The 17,317-nt window shown below is 46.1% G+C and overlaps 2 protein-coding genes across 4 annotated transcripts in view; one reads left to right on the forward strand and one right to left on the reverse strand.

The window, feature by feature from the left end:
* The window catches only part of ASCC1 (activating signal cointegrator 1 complex subunit 1), a 159,381-nt gene extending 156,245 nt beyond the window's left edge, over positions 1-3,136 (reverse strand). Inside the window, exon 1 of the mRNA XM_075610775.1 lies at positions 2,985-3,136. The gene's annotated coding sequence lies outside the window, so the exon portion shown is untranslated. The remainder of the gene's footprint in view (positions 1-2,984) is intronic.
* Positions 2,616-17,317, forward strand: part of ANAPC16 (anaphase promoting complex subunit 16) — a 30,808-nt gene continuing 16,106 nt past the window's right edge. For 2 of the 3 annotated variants that reach the window (XM_075610777.1, XM_075610779.1), the window contains exons 1-2: positions 3,048-3,196; positions 16,025-16,179. In XM_075610777.1, coding sequence (XP_075466892.1) covers positions 16,038-16,179 — 142 coding nt within the window. In that variant the 5' untranslated portion in view covers positions 3,048-3,196; positions 16,025-16,037. Of the gene's footprint in view, positions 2,847-3,047; positions 3,197-16,024; positions 16,180-17,317 lie in introns of those variants that run through there. The other variant, XM_075610778.1, reaches the window with a different exon arrangement.

Genomic DNA, 17,317 nt, shown 5'->3' on the forward strand with positions numbered 1-17,317 from the left:
CTAAAAATCTCCTAAGACCCACGCTTCCGCAAGCGTGCGCGAGCCCCTGCTAAAGCCGCTCTCATTGCGGCTGCAGGGGCTCACTGGTAAGCACCAGCGCGCCTCAGCACAGGTCAGCGCCTAAGCACTGACCATGCCCGAGGCCTAACACAGCATTCACCCGCTTTGTAAATCAAATACCCCCCCTCTTTCTCTTACACCACACACCTTCCCCCACAAAAAACACTAGCTCTCCTCCCCACACAAAGCCCTCACTCTCCTCTACTCCCACAGGTCAGCTGCTAAGCGGGAGCATCATGCGCTGTCAGCAAAGTCTTGTCTCTCCTCTGTGCCGGGCTGAGAGAGAGATCACAGACTCTATGTCTGCAGACAGCACAGGAGATGCCTGCTGAGTTTTTACCCTGGGGCTGCAGCATTTTTGGCAGAGCGTCGCGATACCCTGATTGAGAAACACTGAACTAGGGGGGTCATCCAGAGCTCAACTGCAGCACGCAAAGCTCTGGGGGTTGAGCTCTTTAATTATTTTTGCTTTGCCAGTATTTGCAAGGAAAAAAACAAAGATGGATGCAGGGTCACCCAGTCTGAACTTGCAATATCATCTCATGGCTTACTATTAGCCACCAACGTGAGGCTGACTCCAGTGGTCATATTGTTTCTCCCCAACAAAAATTCTTGTAAGGGAATTTTAAAACTAAATATTTCAGGAACCTGGGAGCTCCCAGCTTGATGTGCTCCAAACTCCAATTAACCCTTTGTTTCAAATAAGATGCTGCATTAAAGTACCATCTAACAAAATAGCGTCACTGTCCTTAAAGCACCAATACGAGATAAAAAATAAATATATATATTTTTTAAGTTATTACAGGTTTGAAGTAGGGTGTATCCGGTAGGATTGCCAGGTGGCTTCTCCACAAATACTGGACACAATGGTAAAAGATGCGATGCACTCGAAAAGTCGGTGGGGAGGTATGTTATTTATAAATGATCTGACCTTTGTGCCACGCCACCCTCCTCTCACACAATCCCCCCCCAAAAAAATACACACCAACCCTCCAAAACACCTTCCCCCCTAAATACATAGAACCCCTACACCCCAAATACAAAAAACCCTACCCCAATACATATTAAAATACACCCATCCCCCAATACATATAAAAATACACCACTCCATACATATAAAAATACACCGCCCAATACATAAAAAAATACACCCCCAAATACATATTAAAAAATACACCCCGCCCCCAATACATACAAATACTTACCTTCTGATGCTGGCGCTGGAAGCTGGGAGACCCGGCGCGCGCCACCATCAGAGGCTCAGCGTGGGACAGAGGGAGAGGCATGCAGCTGGGGGAGAGCCAGGGGCCGGCGGCAACTGCTTTTTCCAGTCACCGGGCCCTCCACAGCGCCACACATGTCCTGGCTCTTCCCCCCACGTTCAGAGAGGTAATACCGGACACATACATGTATTACCTCATTTTTTACCAGACGCAGGGGCCAAATACCGGTCTGTCTGGATCAAAACCAGAAACCCAGCAACCCTAGTCTCCGGTGCTGAACCCCGATAATTTCAGCTCCGGAGACCCCCTGCTTGCAGACATCACCCCCCTGCATCAAACCAGTAATAAAAAATAAATATATATACATTTTTTTAAGTGAATTCGTATTGTTGCTTTAAAATATTGATACACTTTGGAGACTTTGAATATTTCCAGGCATACTGTTGTATTTTTGGACTGTAAGGTCATTATGGGAGAGACAAGTTAAAATAGATCAATGCCCTTAACAATGATTCAGTAGCTTGTTTTGTAGATGCAGTATGTACCCAACCTGTTTAGGTGATCACATAGTTTAACAATCCACAAACCTATGGATACATTGTTCTCTTGCTCTTTGCAAAGTAATTATGATGCCATTATTAGTCAAAAAGATCAACAAAGAAGCCGATTAGCTTTATTTCAACAGGCTCAGAAAAGGAAAACATTACATTTCCACAATACACAGATCAGAAAAAAAATGCCTTCCAGAGAAACTACATTTTTCTAAGGAAGCCAATTGCATTAAATATTTCGTTTTGTTTTTTTTTACAAGTATACGTAATTTTTTTATTTTATTTACTTTTAACATTTCCATGAAAAAAAAATACTTTGCCATTCAGTCAAGTAATTACAGTGGCATTATTAGCCAAGCAGGTAAACATACGTAGCTTACAGGATGTGACACATACTCATGTTGCACAAGATATAAATAAATAGGACAGTTTCTTTAAGTGTGACTCATTAAGGAAGAACATCACACTGAGAACTTGATTTCCCCATGTGTATGTAGGCAGAATAGGGTCATAACAAAAAGACCAAACTAGGTGACATTTAGGAGATCAAGAGCTAAAAACACAGGTTGAATTGTATTATTATTATTATTTTTTAATTGAATGAGCAAGACTGCATTGAGATGTATGGGCCAGTGCTCTGTGTAATACATTTCCCAGTACATGGCGTTAGACAGGGTTAGTTGTATCATAGAGATCAATGCAGAGCTCTGACTTCCGCTAATCCGGGGAGGTAGCCATCTTTGGTATGGGCAAGCCAACCATAGAGAACTACGTTAAGGACGTATAAAAAGAACTAGCCTACTTTCCACGTGTGGTGTTAAAAATATGTTTTAGGTTATTTTCCGGAACGTATGCTTTCTAAAGCGCGGTGGGAAGTTATTCCCAAATAAAAGATGGCCGCTAGTGCGTCGCGCCCAGTGACTTGTTGGCATCCTGCTGTTTTTCCATACCCTACTGTCATAAACTAGAGCGCCCTGTCGCAAAAAGGAGATTTAAGGACCCGGAAGGAAGGGTGAGTGCTGCACTTCAGGGGCAGGAAGTGAGTTTATGTGCGAGGATGCCTTACACAGAGTACATGAGGGATGGCAGGGGAGGGGGAGACGCACATGGGGGGTGACAGGGGAGACACTGTTAGTGTGATAGTCCCTACCTTGTTCTCCAGTCTCCACATCGAGCACTCAGCAGGATGTACACTCACAGTATGTTGCTTGGGAGGCCCCCAGGGGTCGCTGGTCCATAGGAGCTCAGGACAGGGTGCTCTTGTCTCTCCTCTTCATCTCTATGGTCTGCAGCCGAGCTCACTTTTGTGTGTGTTCCGGTTTCCCAGTGTTTGATTCCGGTCAGAGGTCAGATTATTTGCAGGTAAGTGGAGACACTGGTCGGGTTATACTATGTGTCGGTGTATACATTTATACTGAATGCAACATAACTACTCCACACAGAATATAACCAGGCTGTACTGGTGCAGTGCCAGGTCACCTCTGCGGCCCTGGCTTGTTCTGGTGGCAATTGGTAATACCCACCACCAAATCAAACTATGCTGCAGTCCTGGAATACGCCCCATGATACATTTATTATATATCACCCTGATGAGATGGGGCACTTGCATGTCACTTGTTAGCCGGCCCTCAGGGGAGACTGTCATGTAGCACACAGACTGCAGCACATTTATTACCTGCAGAACAACACACAGGCGTCGCTTGTCCAACAAGTTAATGCTGGTGTTAAATCTACGAGAAAAATAGAACAAAAGTCCTGAATCCGGTGCTACAGCGTGTGTGTGTGTGTGTGTGTGTGTGTGTGTGTGTGTGTGTGTGTATAATATATATATATATATATATATATATATATATATATGTCTATATATATATGTACATGTGTGTGTGTGTGTGTGTGTGTGTGTGTGTGTGTGTGTGTGTGTGTGTATAATATATATGTATATGTGTGTATATATATATATATATATGTGTGTATATATGTATATATGTGTGTGTGTAGTCATGCCTAACAATGCCTACTGTCATCTCTCCTGCTGGCAATAAGTGAACAAACAAATATAAAGTCCCCAGCGCTAAAGTCCAAGATACCGTGATCTTTAAGGCAGTCTCTAGTCTTTAAGATGGTAGTTGGGCTCTGGTTTAGATGCTCCAGATGGGATAGATGTCCTTGATGTAGATGGATACACCGTCTGAAATAACAGATAAGCAGACACACCTGATTGCGCAGTGTGTTATAGCAATCAGAGCCCTATCTGAGATGTGAAAGAATCCTACTCACATAATCAACGCCAATATGTTCAGTGGAGAGGATCTGTGCTTTCTCCCCTTCTAATCCGCTCCTCACACGAACCCCACGTGGAGACAGCTTACAGGAGACAGCTTACAGGATACACCCTCTATCTTCAATGGCGTCGGGGATGCGTCCGTTAACAACACCTCCACCAATGTGAGACAGGAATACGTACAAGATAGTGTAGTATGAACAGACCTTTAATGCTTAAAACACTATAAAACGTAATAAAATACACTCACATGGTGCAATAACAGATCGTATTGCTCAATATGCCGTCCGCAGCTTGCATTTCCTAACACCACACCGGAGAGTTCACTGCACACAGACACGCTGTCGACTTGGCGTGTGACGTCAGTGCTTTAGGAGGCTCTCCCTGCGGCAGGACTACAGTGGCTGGGATGGTTCAATGACTAAGCTCCAACTCCCTACGTGTTTCGTGACACGTGGTCACTTCGTCAGGGGACGAAGTGACCACGTGTCACGAAACACGTAGGGAGGAGGAGCTTAGTCATTGAACCATCCCAGCCACTGTAGTCCTGCCGCAGGGAGAGCCTCCTAAAGCACTGACGTCACACGCCAAGTCGACAGCGTGTCTGTGTGCAGTGAACTCTCCGGTGTGGTGTTAGGAAATGCAAGCTGCGGACGGCATATTGAGCAATACGATCTGTTATTGCACCATGTGAGTGTATTTTATTACGTTTTATAGTGTTTTAAGCATTAAAGGTCTGTTCATACTACACTATCTTGTACGTATTCCTGTCTCACATTGGTGGAGGTGTTGTTAACGGACGCATCCCCGACGCCATTGAAGATAGAGGGTGTATCCTGTAAGCTGTCTCCTGTAAGCTGTCTCCACGTGGGGTTCGTGTGAGGAGCGGATTAGAAGGGGAGAAAGCACAGATCCTCTCCACTGAACATATTGGCGTTGATTATGTGAGTAGGATTCTTTCACATCTCAGATAGGGCTCTGATTGCTATAACACACTGCGCAATCAGGTGTGTCTGCTTATCTGTTATTTCAGACGGTGTATCCATCTACATCAAGGACATCTATCCCATCTGGAGCATCTAAACCAGAGCCCAACTACCATCTTAAAGACTAGAGACTGCCTTAAAGATCACGGTATCTTGGACTTTAGCGCTGGGGACTTTATATTTGTTTGTTCACTGTTTTATATCAGGTTTTGGAATTACCTGTTATTATTGTCACCTAGCTGCTTTTTTTTCTCTTTGTTTACCACAGCATTGTGCAAGTCATTTTGTTATCATTTTGATGTTGCACGAGCACTTATCGTTGTTTTAGCACAAATTGTTATCACTTAGTTTAGTGTAGGTTAGCGCTTTTGGAGGGGTTCATTTCATTGCTTTGCTCTGCTGGCAATAAGACCTGGTAAGTTACAGGAGTGCCAGCAGTAATTATGGAGGTTTGCCCTCACACCCTGGTGAGGTGCCCTATGTATGGATGGGAGTGGCTACATGTTCTGAGTCCATTGTTAGTGACCTCAGAGATGTGCCTGCCTCCTGAGGTATATAAGGCACTACACTGCCTAAAGTTAGTGCGCGCACGTACGGGAGTAGAAGTGGAAGGTTGAAGTTCCAAGTTTAAGGTGCCCCCTAGTGTCGTAACTAGGGGTACCCACCAATCTTTAAAGTGAGCTAAGGCAAACGGTTCCAGTGACCTGGAACAGGGGTGATCTTCCTATGGGGAGAGGAAATCCCACTCCATGGGGAGGGCGTACCTTTTGAAGGGAATCACGGAGAATGTGCGGCTGAGAAGTTTCACTGCACAGGGCAGCTCGCCCACCTCTGATACAATAAAAATGACTTGTAAAAAGGAAACCCCCTGGTGTGAGTTTGCAATTACTCTCCGGGGGCCCCCACCACCAAGAAGGAGTTCCTCATCAGGACCATCTACCTGCATCTGCATAGATCCTGATGCGGTGGAGGCGCTGCACGTAATGTGAGTAAGACTCAACACCCACTACCTCAGATACTGTCCGCCTTGACATCCCCCAATACCATCAAGCGGGAGACTCAGGAGTCCTGTTGCCTACAGGTGCACCATCATACACAGACATGTAACTGGGCTGGATAGACCACAGGGGCCAATGTGAGATTGGGGGGGGTCAGACCAGACACGAACACCCGTTACATATATATATATATGTGTGTGTGTGTGTGTATGAGGAAGGTCTCCATGTGGGACCGAAACGTTGGTTTACGTGTGTCTGTTTTTTTTTGATTAACCCCATGCAGTTTGCTGTCTCTTTACTGGTCCTCGGATTGGTTCGTATGCTGTGTGTTTCTCTATGGGACTAGCATCTGCTTTTTTGCTTCATTTCAGTGTGCTGACTGGCCTCTTGTGGATTGTGTGTGTGTGTATAAATAGAGATATGTATAGATACATGTAGCCGAGCTCCTCCTTTTTACCCCTGTGCTGGACAGGGGAAGCTGCTGGCTAGTCCTTTGGAGTTTCGCGGCATACCTGGCAAGTGGGGGCCGCCATCTTGGGAATCACGCATGCGCAGAAAGTCAGAGGGTTACGGCGGCCATTTTGATGTCGCGCAGAAGCAACGTTGCGCATGCACAGTAGGACAGGCTGCGGTGTCCCAGGAACCTTAGGGAGTTGGAGAGAAGGGAGGTTTGGTGCGAAACGGTCCCGCGCGCCAGTCGAGAGCAGGATGGCCAGGGGTGAGGACGTGTTCAGGGTGCCAGTGGCCCCTGAACTAGGCCAGATATCCGCGGTTTGACTTGGGGTAATCGACCCTGCCGGTAACCTGGAAGGAAAGGCTAAGCGACAAGCTGACAGAACATCAAGCTGTGTTCTCCACCAGCGAGATGGGTGTGGGCTGCAGCAAGAAAGCTCAACACACAATCCAGTTGAATGCACCACTCCATTCCGGGAGCATTCCAGACGCATTGCTCTCAGAGATGTGAGGGACGTCCTGAAGGAAATGGCATTGTAACGCAATCCTGTAGCCCCTATGCCTCCCCCTATCGTGGTAGTGCGCAAGAATAATGGGTCCGTCCGCCTATGCGTAGACCACAGCACCCTGAACAGCCATACAGTACCCGACCAATACACCTTGCTGCGGATAGAAGAAATCCTCGGCGCCCTATCAATGTCAGTGGTTCAGCATGCTGGACCTGAGGTCTGGATACTACCAGGTACCCATTAGCTTCGGAAACCAGGAGAAGACTGTCTGCCCCCTTGGATTCACCCGAATGCCCCAAAGCATTTGTGGTGCACCGGCGACATTCCAGAGGTTAATGGAGAAGACAATCGGGGATATGAATCCCCGGGAATGCCTAGTATTATCTGGACGACATCATCATGTTAGGTAAAACCCTGGAAGAGCACGAAGAACATCTCCCTGAAGGTACTGGTAGACTGGGCAAAGGCCTGAAGTTGTCCCTGGACAAATGTCGGTTTTGCCGCACGTCGGTCACCCATGTGGGCAGAAAGATTAGCTACCGACCCCACTAAGGTCAAAGCTGTAGTAAACTGGCCCATACCAGACAAATGGAGCTCCAATTCTTCCTGGGGTTTTAAGGATACTACCACAGATTCATGGAGGGGTACTCCAGCAGGCCAAAGTCCTCAATAACCTATTGAAGATCTACTCGAGGAACCTTGGCAGAAGGCCGCATCCCCCACAGACACCATTCGGATATAAGTGGACGTCCGCCTGCGAAAAGGCGCTCAGAGGACTCAAAAGTCTCACCGAAGCACCTGTCTTGGTCTACGCCGATCCAGAGCAGCCATATATCCTGCACGTGGATGCCAGCTTCAACGGACTGGGAGCTGTACTACACCAAAAGTACCCTGCCCAGTGGCGTATGTGAGTTGAAGCTTGACGCCGAGTGAACAAAATTATCCGGTTCACAAACTGGAGTTTCTCGCACTCAAGTGGGTGGTAGTCGAAAAAACTCCACGATTACCTGTACGGAGTCTCTTTTCGAGGAAATGGACCGACAATCCGTTAACCTACATTTTGACCTCCGCTAAATTGGATGCCACCGGTCAAAGGTGGTTGGCCGCGCTATCCAATTACCAGTTCACGCTAAAGTACAAGCTGGGGCCCTTGAACATCGGAGCCGATGCTTTGTCCAGAAGACCTGGACTGAGTGAAGTGACAGACGATGGCCCATGGGAAGAAATCCCTGGACCTGGGATTCGGGCAATGTGCTCTACTGCAGCAATAGTGGAGGACAAGATTGCGTTCTCCGAACTAAGAGTAGCCGATTCACTGAGATGTCAGTCGAAGGCACTCCCTACTGCCACCCCAACGGCATGTCTATCACCCAAGATACCATCGTAAGATGGAAAGAATTGGTGGTGTATCAGATGAGAGATCCAGTGGCTAGAGCCATACGCCAGGCTATCCAACAGAACAACCCTACCGACAGTCGCAGTTATTATGAGGGAATGGGACAAATTCCTCATGGAGCGAGGTCTCTACAGGATCGTCCCTTATCACAACCATCCTGATAGGAGACAACTGGTACTGCCCCGATGCTTGCAGTACCATGTTCTATGATTGCTGCTTGACGATAATGGACATCTGGACATAGATAAAACCTTCAGCCTAGTGAGAGACCGGTTCTTCTGGCCCAAAATGCGTCAATCAGAAGAGCACAATTGTAGAAAATGCCTGCAGTGTATACAGCGGAAGACACTGCCCACACGTGCAGCCCCAATGGGCCACTTAAAGAGCTCTGGTCCCATGGACCTAGTCTGCATGGACTTTCTCTGTATTGAGGCAGACTCAAAGGGCATCAGGAACGTCCTGGTAGTGACGATCACTGCACCCGATGTGCCCAACCAAGGATCAGAAAGCTTTTACAGTAGCGAAAGTGCTGTGGGAGAAGTATTTTATCCACTACAGATTGCCAAATCGGATGCACTCCGATCAGGGGAGAGACTTGGAGAGTAAGCTGATTTTATAGAACTCCAACTTGCTCAACATCAAAGTCTCGTACTACTCCATACCAACTTGAAAGAGACAGTCTGCCGGAGAGGTTCAACCGGACCCTTCTGGATATGCTAGGCACTCTTAATGGGCTCCCAGAAAGCCGAATGGAGCAACCATGTCGAACCGCTAGTGCGTGCGTACAATTGCACAAGGCATGAATGCACGGGTATACCCCCTACTTCATGATCGGCCGAGAAGCGCAACTGCCTGTGGACATACGTTTCCGGGTATTGCCGATGGAGTGCCGAACATGACTAATTATAAATGTGAGGGGGGTCCAGGACAGCTTTCAATGCGCATATCGGTTGGCGGAAAAAGCTACCGCCCAGCTGAACGCGAGCAACAAGCGAAGGTATGGCCACAAGGTCCGCCATCGGGAACTTCGGCCCGGAGACGCCGTTCTCCTGGGAAATCAGGAGTGCCCGGTAAACATAAGCTAGGGGACCGCTGGCAAGAAACTCCCTTCAAGGTAGAATCCCAGATGCCGGGCCTCCCTGTCTACCGAATACAAGACGCAGATGGAAGGGTAAAGGGCTGGCATAGCAATCACTTGCTGCCCATTCCTCAAGTGGGGGAAAGTGACCCCGAACCGGAGTCAATAGCGACACCAGTGAGTCAGAAGAGTCCAAGGAGAATTCCGCTTCGGTAGCAGAACCGACTCTCAAGATCCTTTTGGAAGGAATCTCCGCCAACTCCAATAGACTGGTGGGCACCACCCAAAGAAGCAACAGGTAATGGGCCAATGCCTCAAGTTCCCTGCCCAGTGGCTTCAACAAGCCGTCCCCTCGACCCAAGAAACCTGAGTTTCGTTCCTATAAGAGACTGATTCACCCCTTTTGAGAGGGCCAGGGTGTCACGAGAGAATAGCACATATATACAATAACCGGGCCAGATTGAACAAGACTAGGATATAGTAAACTCAGTTTATTTCCTATGAGCAGAACAGACAATACATCAAGCAAATAACATTACAGAAATATATACACTTACTGAGGTTGGGCAAGGAGATATTCAGCCGAATAGCAGCTCCTTAGTTGTTATAGGTCACAACAAGCACGACAAAACGACAGCAACAAGCAACTATCAAAGGAATAAGGGGTGCAAGCAACTATATAGACGCAGACGCCCATTCCTACCATGGCAGTTCAGTTATTGGTGAAGAAAAATCTTGACCCAATCACAGGTTGCCAGGTAACGCAAAAAGCTGGGTTTACCCAGCCCCTCATTAATACAACCCTCCCCTGTGGCTACTTGGCCAGCCCATTTATAAAAAACTATGACATGATGCCTTCGTTGCCATCCTGTCTAGCAAAAATGCTTATGGGGCCGGGGTCTTTCATGTAGGGTGTCACTTTTGACAGGAAAATTTCCTGGCTGCATATGCAATGAAGCCTTTCAAGTGGCCTCCAAAGTTATAGTAAAAACAGTGATAACATAACTATTTTTCCCATATTTTAAATCAGATTAACAATATCTATGCAACCTGTGTTCGTTGCATAGGAAAGCATATACAAATTTCAGCCTTGTAGCACAAACACATACAGAGATATGGTTCTATGGGGTTTACATTATGACAAATACACAGTTAACCCTCTCTCCATGTTAATACATAACATAGCAATTAATTCTACTGAAGCAGGGGGATGCAGATCAACATATACACAAGATGGTTCACCCTTTCCCTCCCGACATGATTTCTACACATACAGGAATATAACACAGACTGCTGTGGAAATAAATCTAAGACCTGGGGCAATTCTGCTGAAGCAGGGGGATGCAGATCAACATGTACACAGATCCCATTAACCCCTCATACCCCGATCATGACACAGGGCCTCAAGCCGATGGTAGCCTCTCTGTAGAAGAAGATGCTGTAGAAGAGACTCGCAGGAGTCGGCGAGTGAGACGCCCTCCCAATCGAGTGGCATACGATATATTAGGGGCACCTCACTGAGTCTCAGAAGCTGACTCGGAGCAGGTTAGCTTCGGTTATAACCATGCTCACAGAACTGTTTAATATTGTTTAGAGTCAATGCGCTCGTTTAAGTTGTATGTTATACACTGCATTTTTATTGTGTAGACTCTGTATTATGTCCCCAAGCGGGGATGTTTGAGTCTCCACCAGGGGGAGGATGTAGCCGAGCTCCCCCTTTGACCTCTGTGCTGGGCGGGGGAGGCTGCCAGCTAGTATATCGTAGCGCCGGAGCTCCGCAACGTACACGGCAAGCGGGAGCCGCCATCTTGGGAATCACGCACGCCTTCAATTGAAAGTCAGAGGGTCGCGGTGGCCATTTTGATGTGGCGCATGCGCAAAAGCAACGATGCACAGTAGGACAAGCCTGCGGTGTCCATCTTTGGCGACGGCTCCGCAAGGGACGTGTGGTGTGTATTACTATTCTTGTATTGGTTCCTGTGAGGGGTTATCCTGCAGAGCTAGGATCCCTCCCAGGTGGAAGCGCTGTACCAAGGAGAACGAGGGCTAAGCCCAGGCTCAACAGAAAAGAAATCTGCATGCAGTTGGAAGCTGCAGATTGTGAACTCTGCTCAAGCTGAGGAGGGAATCTAATCCAAACAATTGCTAGGGGAGGGTGGTGCTCACAGGGAGTGTACACAGAGTGAATATAAAGAAAGAAAGAATCCCTTTAATGTGGCACTAGAGAGGTTCACCCTAATTAAAACTTAAATTTTATTATACCTGATTAAAATAAATTGTTTGGAATAACCACATACAAAAAACAAACATATAATGATATTAAAAGACGGAGAGGTGTGATAGGGTGTTTAGTGGAGGTATAATTATATATAAATACCTCTCTAATACTTAGTGGACCCTATAGTAAGGGTGATCGCTATACTGGATATGTATAGGTATATATCAGACCCCTAACCAAAAGCAATGGAAGGAGGTATAGGCAGATGAATATGCTTAGCTGTTGGATGTGAGACTGAGTATATTGCTGGCTGAGTTGAAGCAGCCACTACTCACTGCACATGGTGTCTGTTGTAAGCTTTATTGTGACAGGTCTAGTATAAGGCCAGCCACATTCACTGCAGATATATAGGGGCCCCCGATGAAGCCAGTTACGGTGAAACGTACGTAGGGTACGTCTGACGTCACCGTCACGTGACGTCGGCTCATCGGGGAGGTGTGTGTGATATACTGTCTGAGTGCTTCGTAGACTGCGTTCGTGGGCAGCAAGAGCACTCAGACCCTAGGGTTGATCTACTACTATATATCTGCAGTGAATGTGGCTGGCCTTATACTAGACCTGTCACAATAAAGCTTACAACAGACACCATGTGCAGTGAGTAGTGGCTGCTTCAACTCAGCCAGCAATATACTCAGTCTCACATCCAACAGCTAAGCATATTCATCTGCCTATACCTCCTTCCATTGCTTTTGGTTAGGGGTCTGATATATACCTATACATATCCAGTATAGCGATCACCCTTACTATAGGGTCCACTAAGTATTAGAGAGGTATTTATATATAATTATACCTCCACTAAACACCCTATCACACCTCTCCGTCTTTTAATATCATTATATGTTTGTTTTTTGTATGTGGTTATTCCAAACAATTTATTTTAATCAGGTATAATAAAATTTAAGTTTTAATTAGGGTGAACCTCTCTAGTGCCACATTAAAGGGATTCTTTCTTTCTTTATATTCACTAAGCCCAGGCTCCCAGCGGCGGAGGCTTAAGCCTTCTGTGTGTCGCAGGTAAGGGCAGCACACGTAGTTCCCTTAGTCATGAGGAAAGGGGGCTATATATATATATATATATATATATATATATATATATATATATATATATATATATCTATATCCCATATGAGTCAAGTGACGGTTGTATTTTACAGGGTATTGAATAAACTCCTTAAATCCATCATAGATGTATCACTCATAGCATAGTGGACAAGATGAAGACTCTTTGACAAAGCGCTCAACACGCATGAAACGCGTCAGTATCGTTGCCCATCACATCCCTGATGCCACCCCTTTAATAAATTGCTTTTAATTTATCTGATGTGCTGAACTCCATTTTTTTTCTTGTTGCTGTGCATCGCCAATCCTCATCTTGGAACTACAATAATGGTGTTAAATCTACTTCTCATCACCTTTTTAAGCATGTTTTTGGACATGGGACATTTTGACCAGGAAATTTAGGGTTTGCACTAGCAAATCTGAAATTCGATGAGATGTAAATTAATCTATTAGTATGTGTCACGGTATCACCGTCAAATAACCTCCCCCTTGTGGTGTTTTCAGCCTAATGAATATAGGGCCCTGTAATGCAGGATCTGATGTATTGCTGGAAGTAACATTGGAAAGTAGTGGTCCTGTGTCTGCTACAGTGGATTAATTCTATTGTAAAAGAGGTACACCTCGCTAGCCTGTCTCCAAAAGGTAAAAGCTGTCTATTTTAGAACAAGACAGGGAAATAAACTAAAATTTATACTGGGCATCGTTTATGCATCAATAACCATGCAGGGACATTTAAATGTTTTTATAGTAATCCATTGCCCTACAACACAATTCGGAAATATCTATAATTGTAGTGGGTAAAATAGAATATTTTGATGTTAAACAGGGTGAGACCTGATGAGCCTCCGGAGCTGAACCGCACTATTTATTTTCTTTAAGTTCTAGGTCCACCCAGCTCCTAAGATACTCTAGGGTAAACAAAATGGCTGCCACATTTTGCCGTGCTCACAGACTAAAGAGGAAGCCGCAATATCATTGGTTGCAGCTTCCTGTTGGGCATGCACCTAAATCCACATTAAAAACCTGGACATAATGCCGGGAACTTCATCTGTAGGTATTTTGAGATCCAGGGCGTCTCTGGAGCTGAAAATAGCCCAAGTCAATGCCAGAGGGTGCACATGTTCCCATCCTGTGTGGTTAAAAATTTTTTTTTAAATATCTCGTTTGAACTGAGAGGAGAGAGTGTCAAATACGGGGAGTTTTAGAACGATGCCTGATGTTGATCACCATCAAAACACTATTGTCTTGACTCCAGGGAGGTTGCAGACACTAGTGGTAAACCACAGATAAGGAGCCCTTGCCCACTGCTGAGATCATTTTTCATAGCAAATACAAGAACAGATCAAGCTGTGAATCCTTCGGGTGGGAGAGCTATAGGCCCCTATTCGTTGCTCAAGATCATTGAATGTGTTTGTGTATCAATCACCCTTAGGCTGCAGTCCCAGTGCCTTCTACAGGCGTGCGTTTGCGTACAAGCACCGCCCCTCAATGGGGCTGGGCCCAGTACGGACCTTCGCGTGGAAGGTGCAGCTGCGCCGTACTACAAGATTTTCCAAAGACAGTGAAATTGAGTTTACAGTTTGCGACACAGGCGTGCCCACGCCGGCGGTTCAGCCAATGAGGGCGAACCGGCTGCGTGAGGTCATGGCCACGCCCCTCCCCCCATATCGCAATCTCTCCCCTCAGATCGCAGTGCACGTGCCACCTCCCCCCACTGGGTGCGCGTGCTACAGTGCTGACTGGGACCGCAGCCTTAGGCCTCGGCCATGTTACGTGCTTGCTGGCGCGCTTCCGCTCAGCACTGAGCCCCTACAGCCGCAATTAGAGCGGCGTTAGCAGGGGCTCACCTGCGCTTCCGCGCGCTTGCGGAAGCGCAGGTCTTAGGGGAATTTAAAATTCCCCCGCTTGCCGGCGAGACAGGCCGGTCACGTGAGCAGTTCGCCCAATGAGGGCGAACCAGCTCCGTGACGTCACTGGCCTGCACCCGGCCAGTGACGCGCCCGCCCCCGGCCCGCCGCCTCAGCGAGCAAGCAGGGAGCATGGATTCAGCCTTAGTGTACACCTGAAGAAACTCGTGAGGTTTTGAAAGTTCTGTACACTATAATTTCATCTATGAAGAAATCTTGAACATCGAATATGCTTTTCTCCAGAACCAATACGGTTACTAAAGCTTTGAACTTAACTCGCCCTTTAACAGTGGGGGTTTTTCCCCCTTGCATCTCGTGGAAGATAAATGGTTTGCATGTCTCCGGGTCTGCTGAATTCAAGCGTATCAGGTACTTTTGTTGATCTGTTTGCAAAGTAATTATGATGACTTCATTCGTCCAATTAAAGAACAAAGCAAATAAAAGTACCTGTGGCTTTGACGTCACCAGATATTGAATTAAAGATTCATAGAATAACCGTTCAAATTTGTTTACCATGGAAATGTGAAGTAAAGAAATATATATTTAAAATACTTGTACTTGCCCATTGTTGAGGTGTTGTACTTTTTCTATTAGAAGCTGTTTAATTAATTATACATGCTACTATCCTTATTCACATTCTTACTAGTACAGGCTTGGGCAACTCCAGTCCCCAAGGACTACCAACAGGCCAGGTTTTAAGGATATTGCTGCTTCAGCACAGGTGGCTCAGTTGAACACTTGGCCACCTGTCCTGAAGCAGGGATATCATTAACCTGCCCTGTTGGTGGCCCTTGAGGACTGGAGTTGCCCACCCCTATACTAGAAACTCCCCCTCACTATTTTGTTCTGTGACGTATCCAGTGTCTCCCAGTGTAGGACAGCACTGATCTAACTCACAAATCACCTGGTTTCATGACATGCATTATTTTTTACCAGCAGCCCATCTGATTCCAATCTTTCTCACAAGCTGTTTTTTCACTACTTTACCAGTGTTTTTGTTTTTTTTATAACACATTTAACACGTCACCGCCCTTGGTAATGGCCCTAGGCGGGACTGCACTATTAAATAACCTAATTAATGCACAAGTATTTATGCATATCCTAAAGTAGGAGTCCTCATAAAGAATGTTAGACAAAGTATTTATTGGTCGATGCAATGTGTGTTGGTGAGGGGCTTTAATGCGTGAGCAGATAGAACTAGTTCTATCTACATATCACTTATATCTTATTTTGTTATATATAAAGGTTGTTGCTCTCAATGGCCGCCTCATCATCGTCCTCTTCGGCTGGTGGTGTGAGCGGCAGCTCCATCTCCGCATCTGGTTTCAGCGTTTCTGATCTGGCTCCACCGCGGAAAGCACTGTTTACCTGCCCCAAGGCATCAGGGGAGATGTTGGAAGGTAAATATCTTTAATTCAGTGCGTCTCTGGGAGCCCTGTTCGGTTCTTTCACACCTACCCCAGTGCCTTATAGGTGCTGATACATTTGTCAAAATGTCACGGGTTTGACAAACGTTCTAGGATTGAGACTGCTGCCTCTCCTTAGTAGCCGGCTGGCGGCAGCATAACTGCAGGAGGAGGGGTGGTACAGGAGAGCATTGAGTGCTGTCAAACAGCGCTGAGCTTGTCACATTTGTGTCCATAATGCTTTGTGCAGCGCTTCACATTACAAATCATTGTGGGGCTGGAATACTCTAAACTCAGCAGGGATTCACACTACAGGGTTCGGACTTGTCACCTTTCCTTGTTCAGCGGTGCCACCGCCGGCCAGCTTACAAATGTCCCTCTTTTCTAGCGACATGGTTTTTGTGTTTTTGGCTGTAGAAAGGGATGCTATTAAAACATTGCTGAATATTTGAGTGTTTTTTTCATTCTTAAAACAAAAGGGAGAGCATGTGAGTACTGATTTAATTAATAGTGATATGTTTTATGTAACCCCTGTCATCTAATAAAAGTTATATTTTATTTATTTCATTTGGAGGTGTGCTACAAATTTGGATTCGAGAGTACTCGCCTGCTCTCCTTTTTGTGTTGTTTATTACCCCAGCCCTTTAGTATGCAGCCTCCGTTTACCATTATAAGTTTATAATTATTGGTCTATTAGGTGATACAGTTGATCATTGGCCTGCCTCTGTCTTTTGTCGTTTTTTAATTCTTGAGGTAATTTTGAAATACCTGCAAGATTTCAGGGTGCGTCACAAAAATGGCATACAATAATGAGAGAGCAGCAGATAGGCCCAGATCCTGGTGCTGTACTTCTAAAACTCTTAACACATGCCCTCATTCTCTCCCCCTCAACTATTACAACCTTCTACTGTTTGGCCTTCCTGCCCCTCGCCCGTATCCCCTACCATCTATCTTAAATAGTGCTGCTAGAATCACTTTACTGTCGCTTAAATCTCTGTGTCTCTCCTGCTGAAATCCCTCTCTTGGCTTCCTACTGTATTAACTCCCGTATTACACAATTCTCCTCCTTTATTTTAAGGCTTTACACTCTTCTGCCCCTCCTTACATCTCAGCCCTAATTTCTCGCTATACA

The sequence above is a fragment of the Ascaphus truei genome, chromosome 8 (genome assembly GCF_040206685.1).
Source record: "Ascaphus truei isolate aAscTru1 chromosome 8, aAscTru1.hap1, whole genome shotgun sequence".
Taxonomy (NCBI): domain Eukaryota; kingdom Metazoa; phylum Chordata; class Amphibia; order Anura; family Ascaphidae; genus Ascaphus; species Ascaphus truei.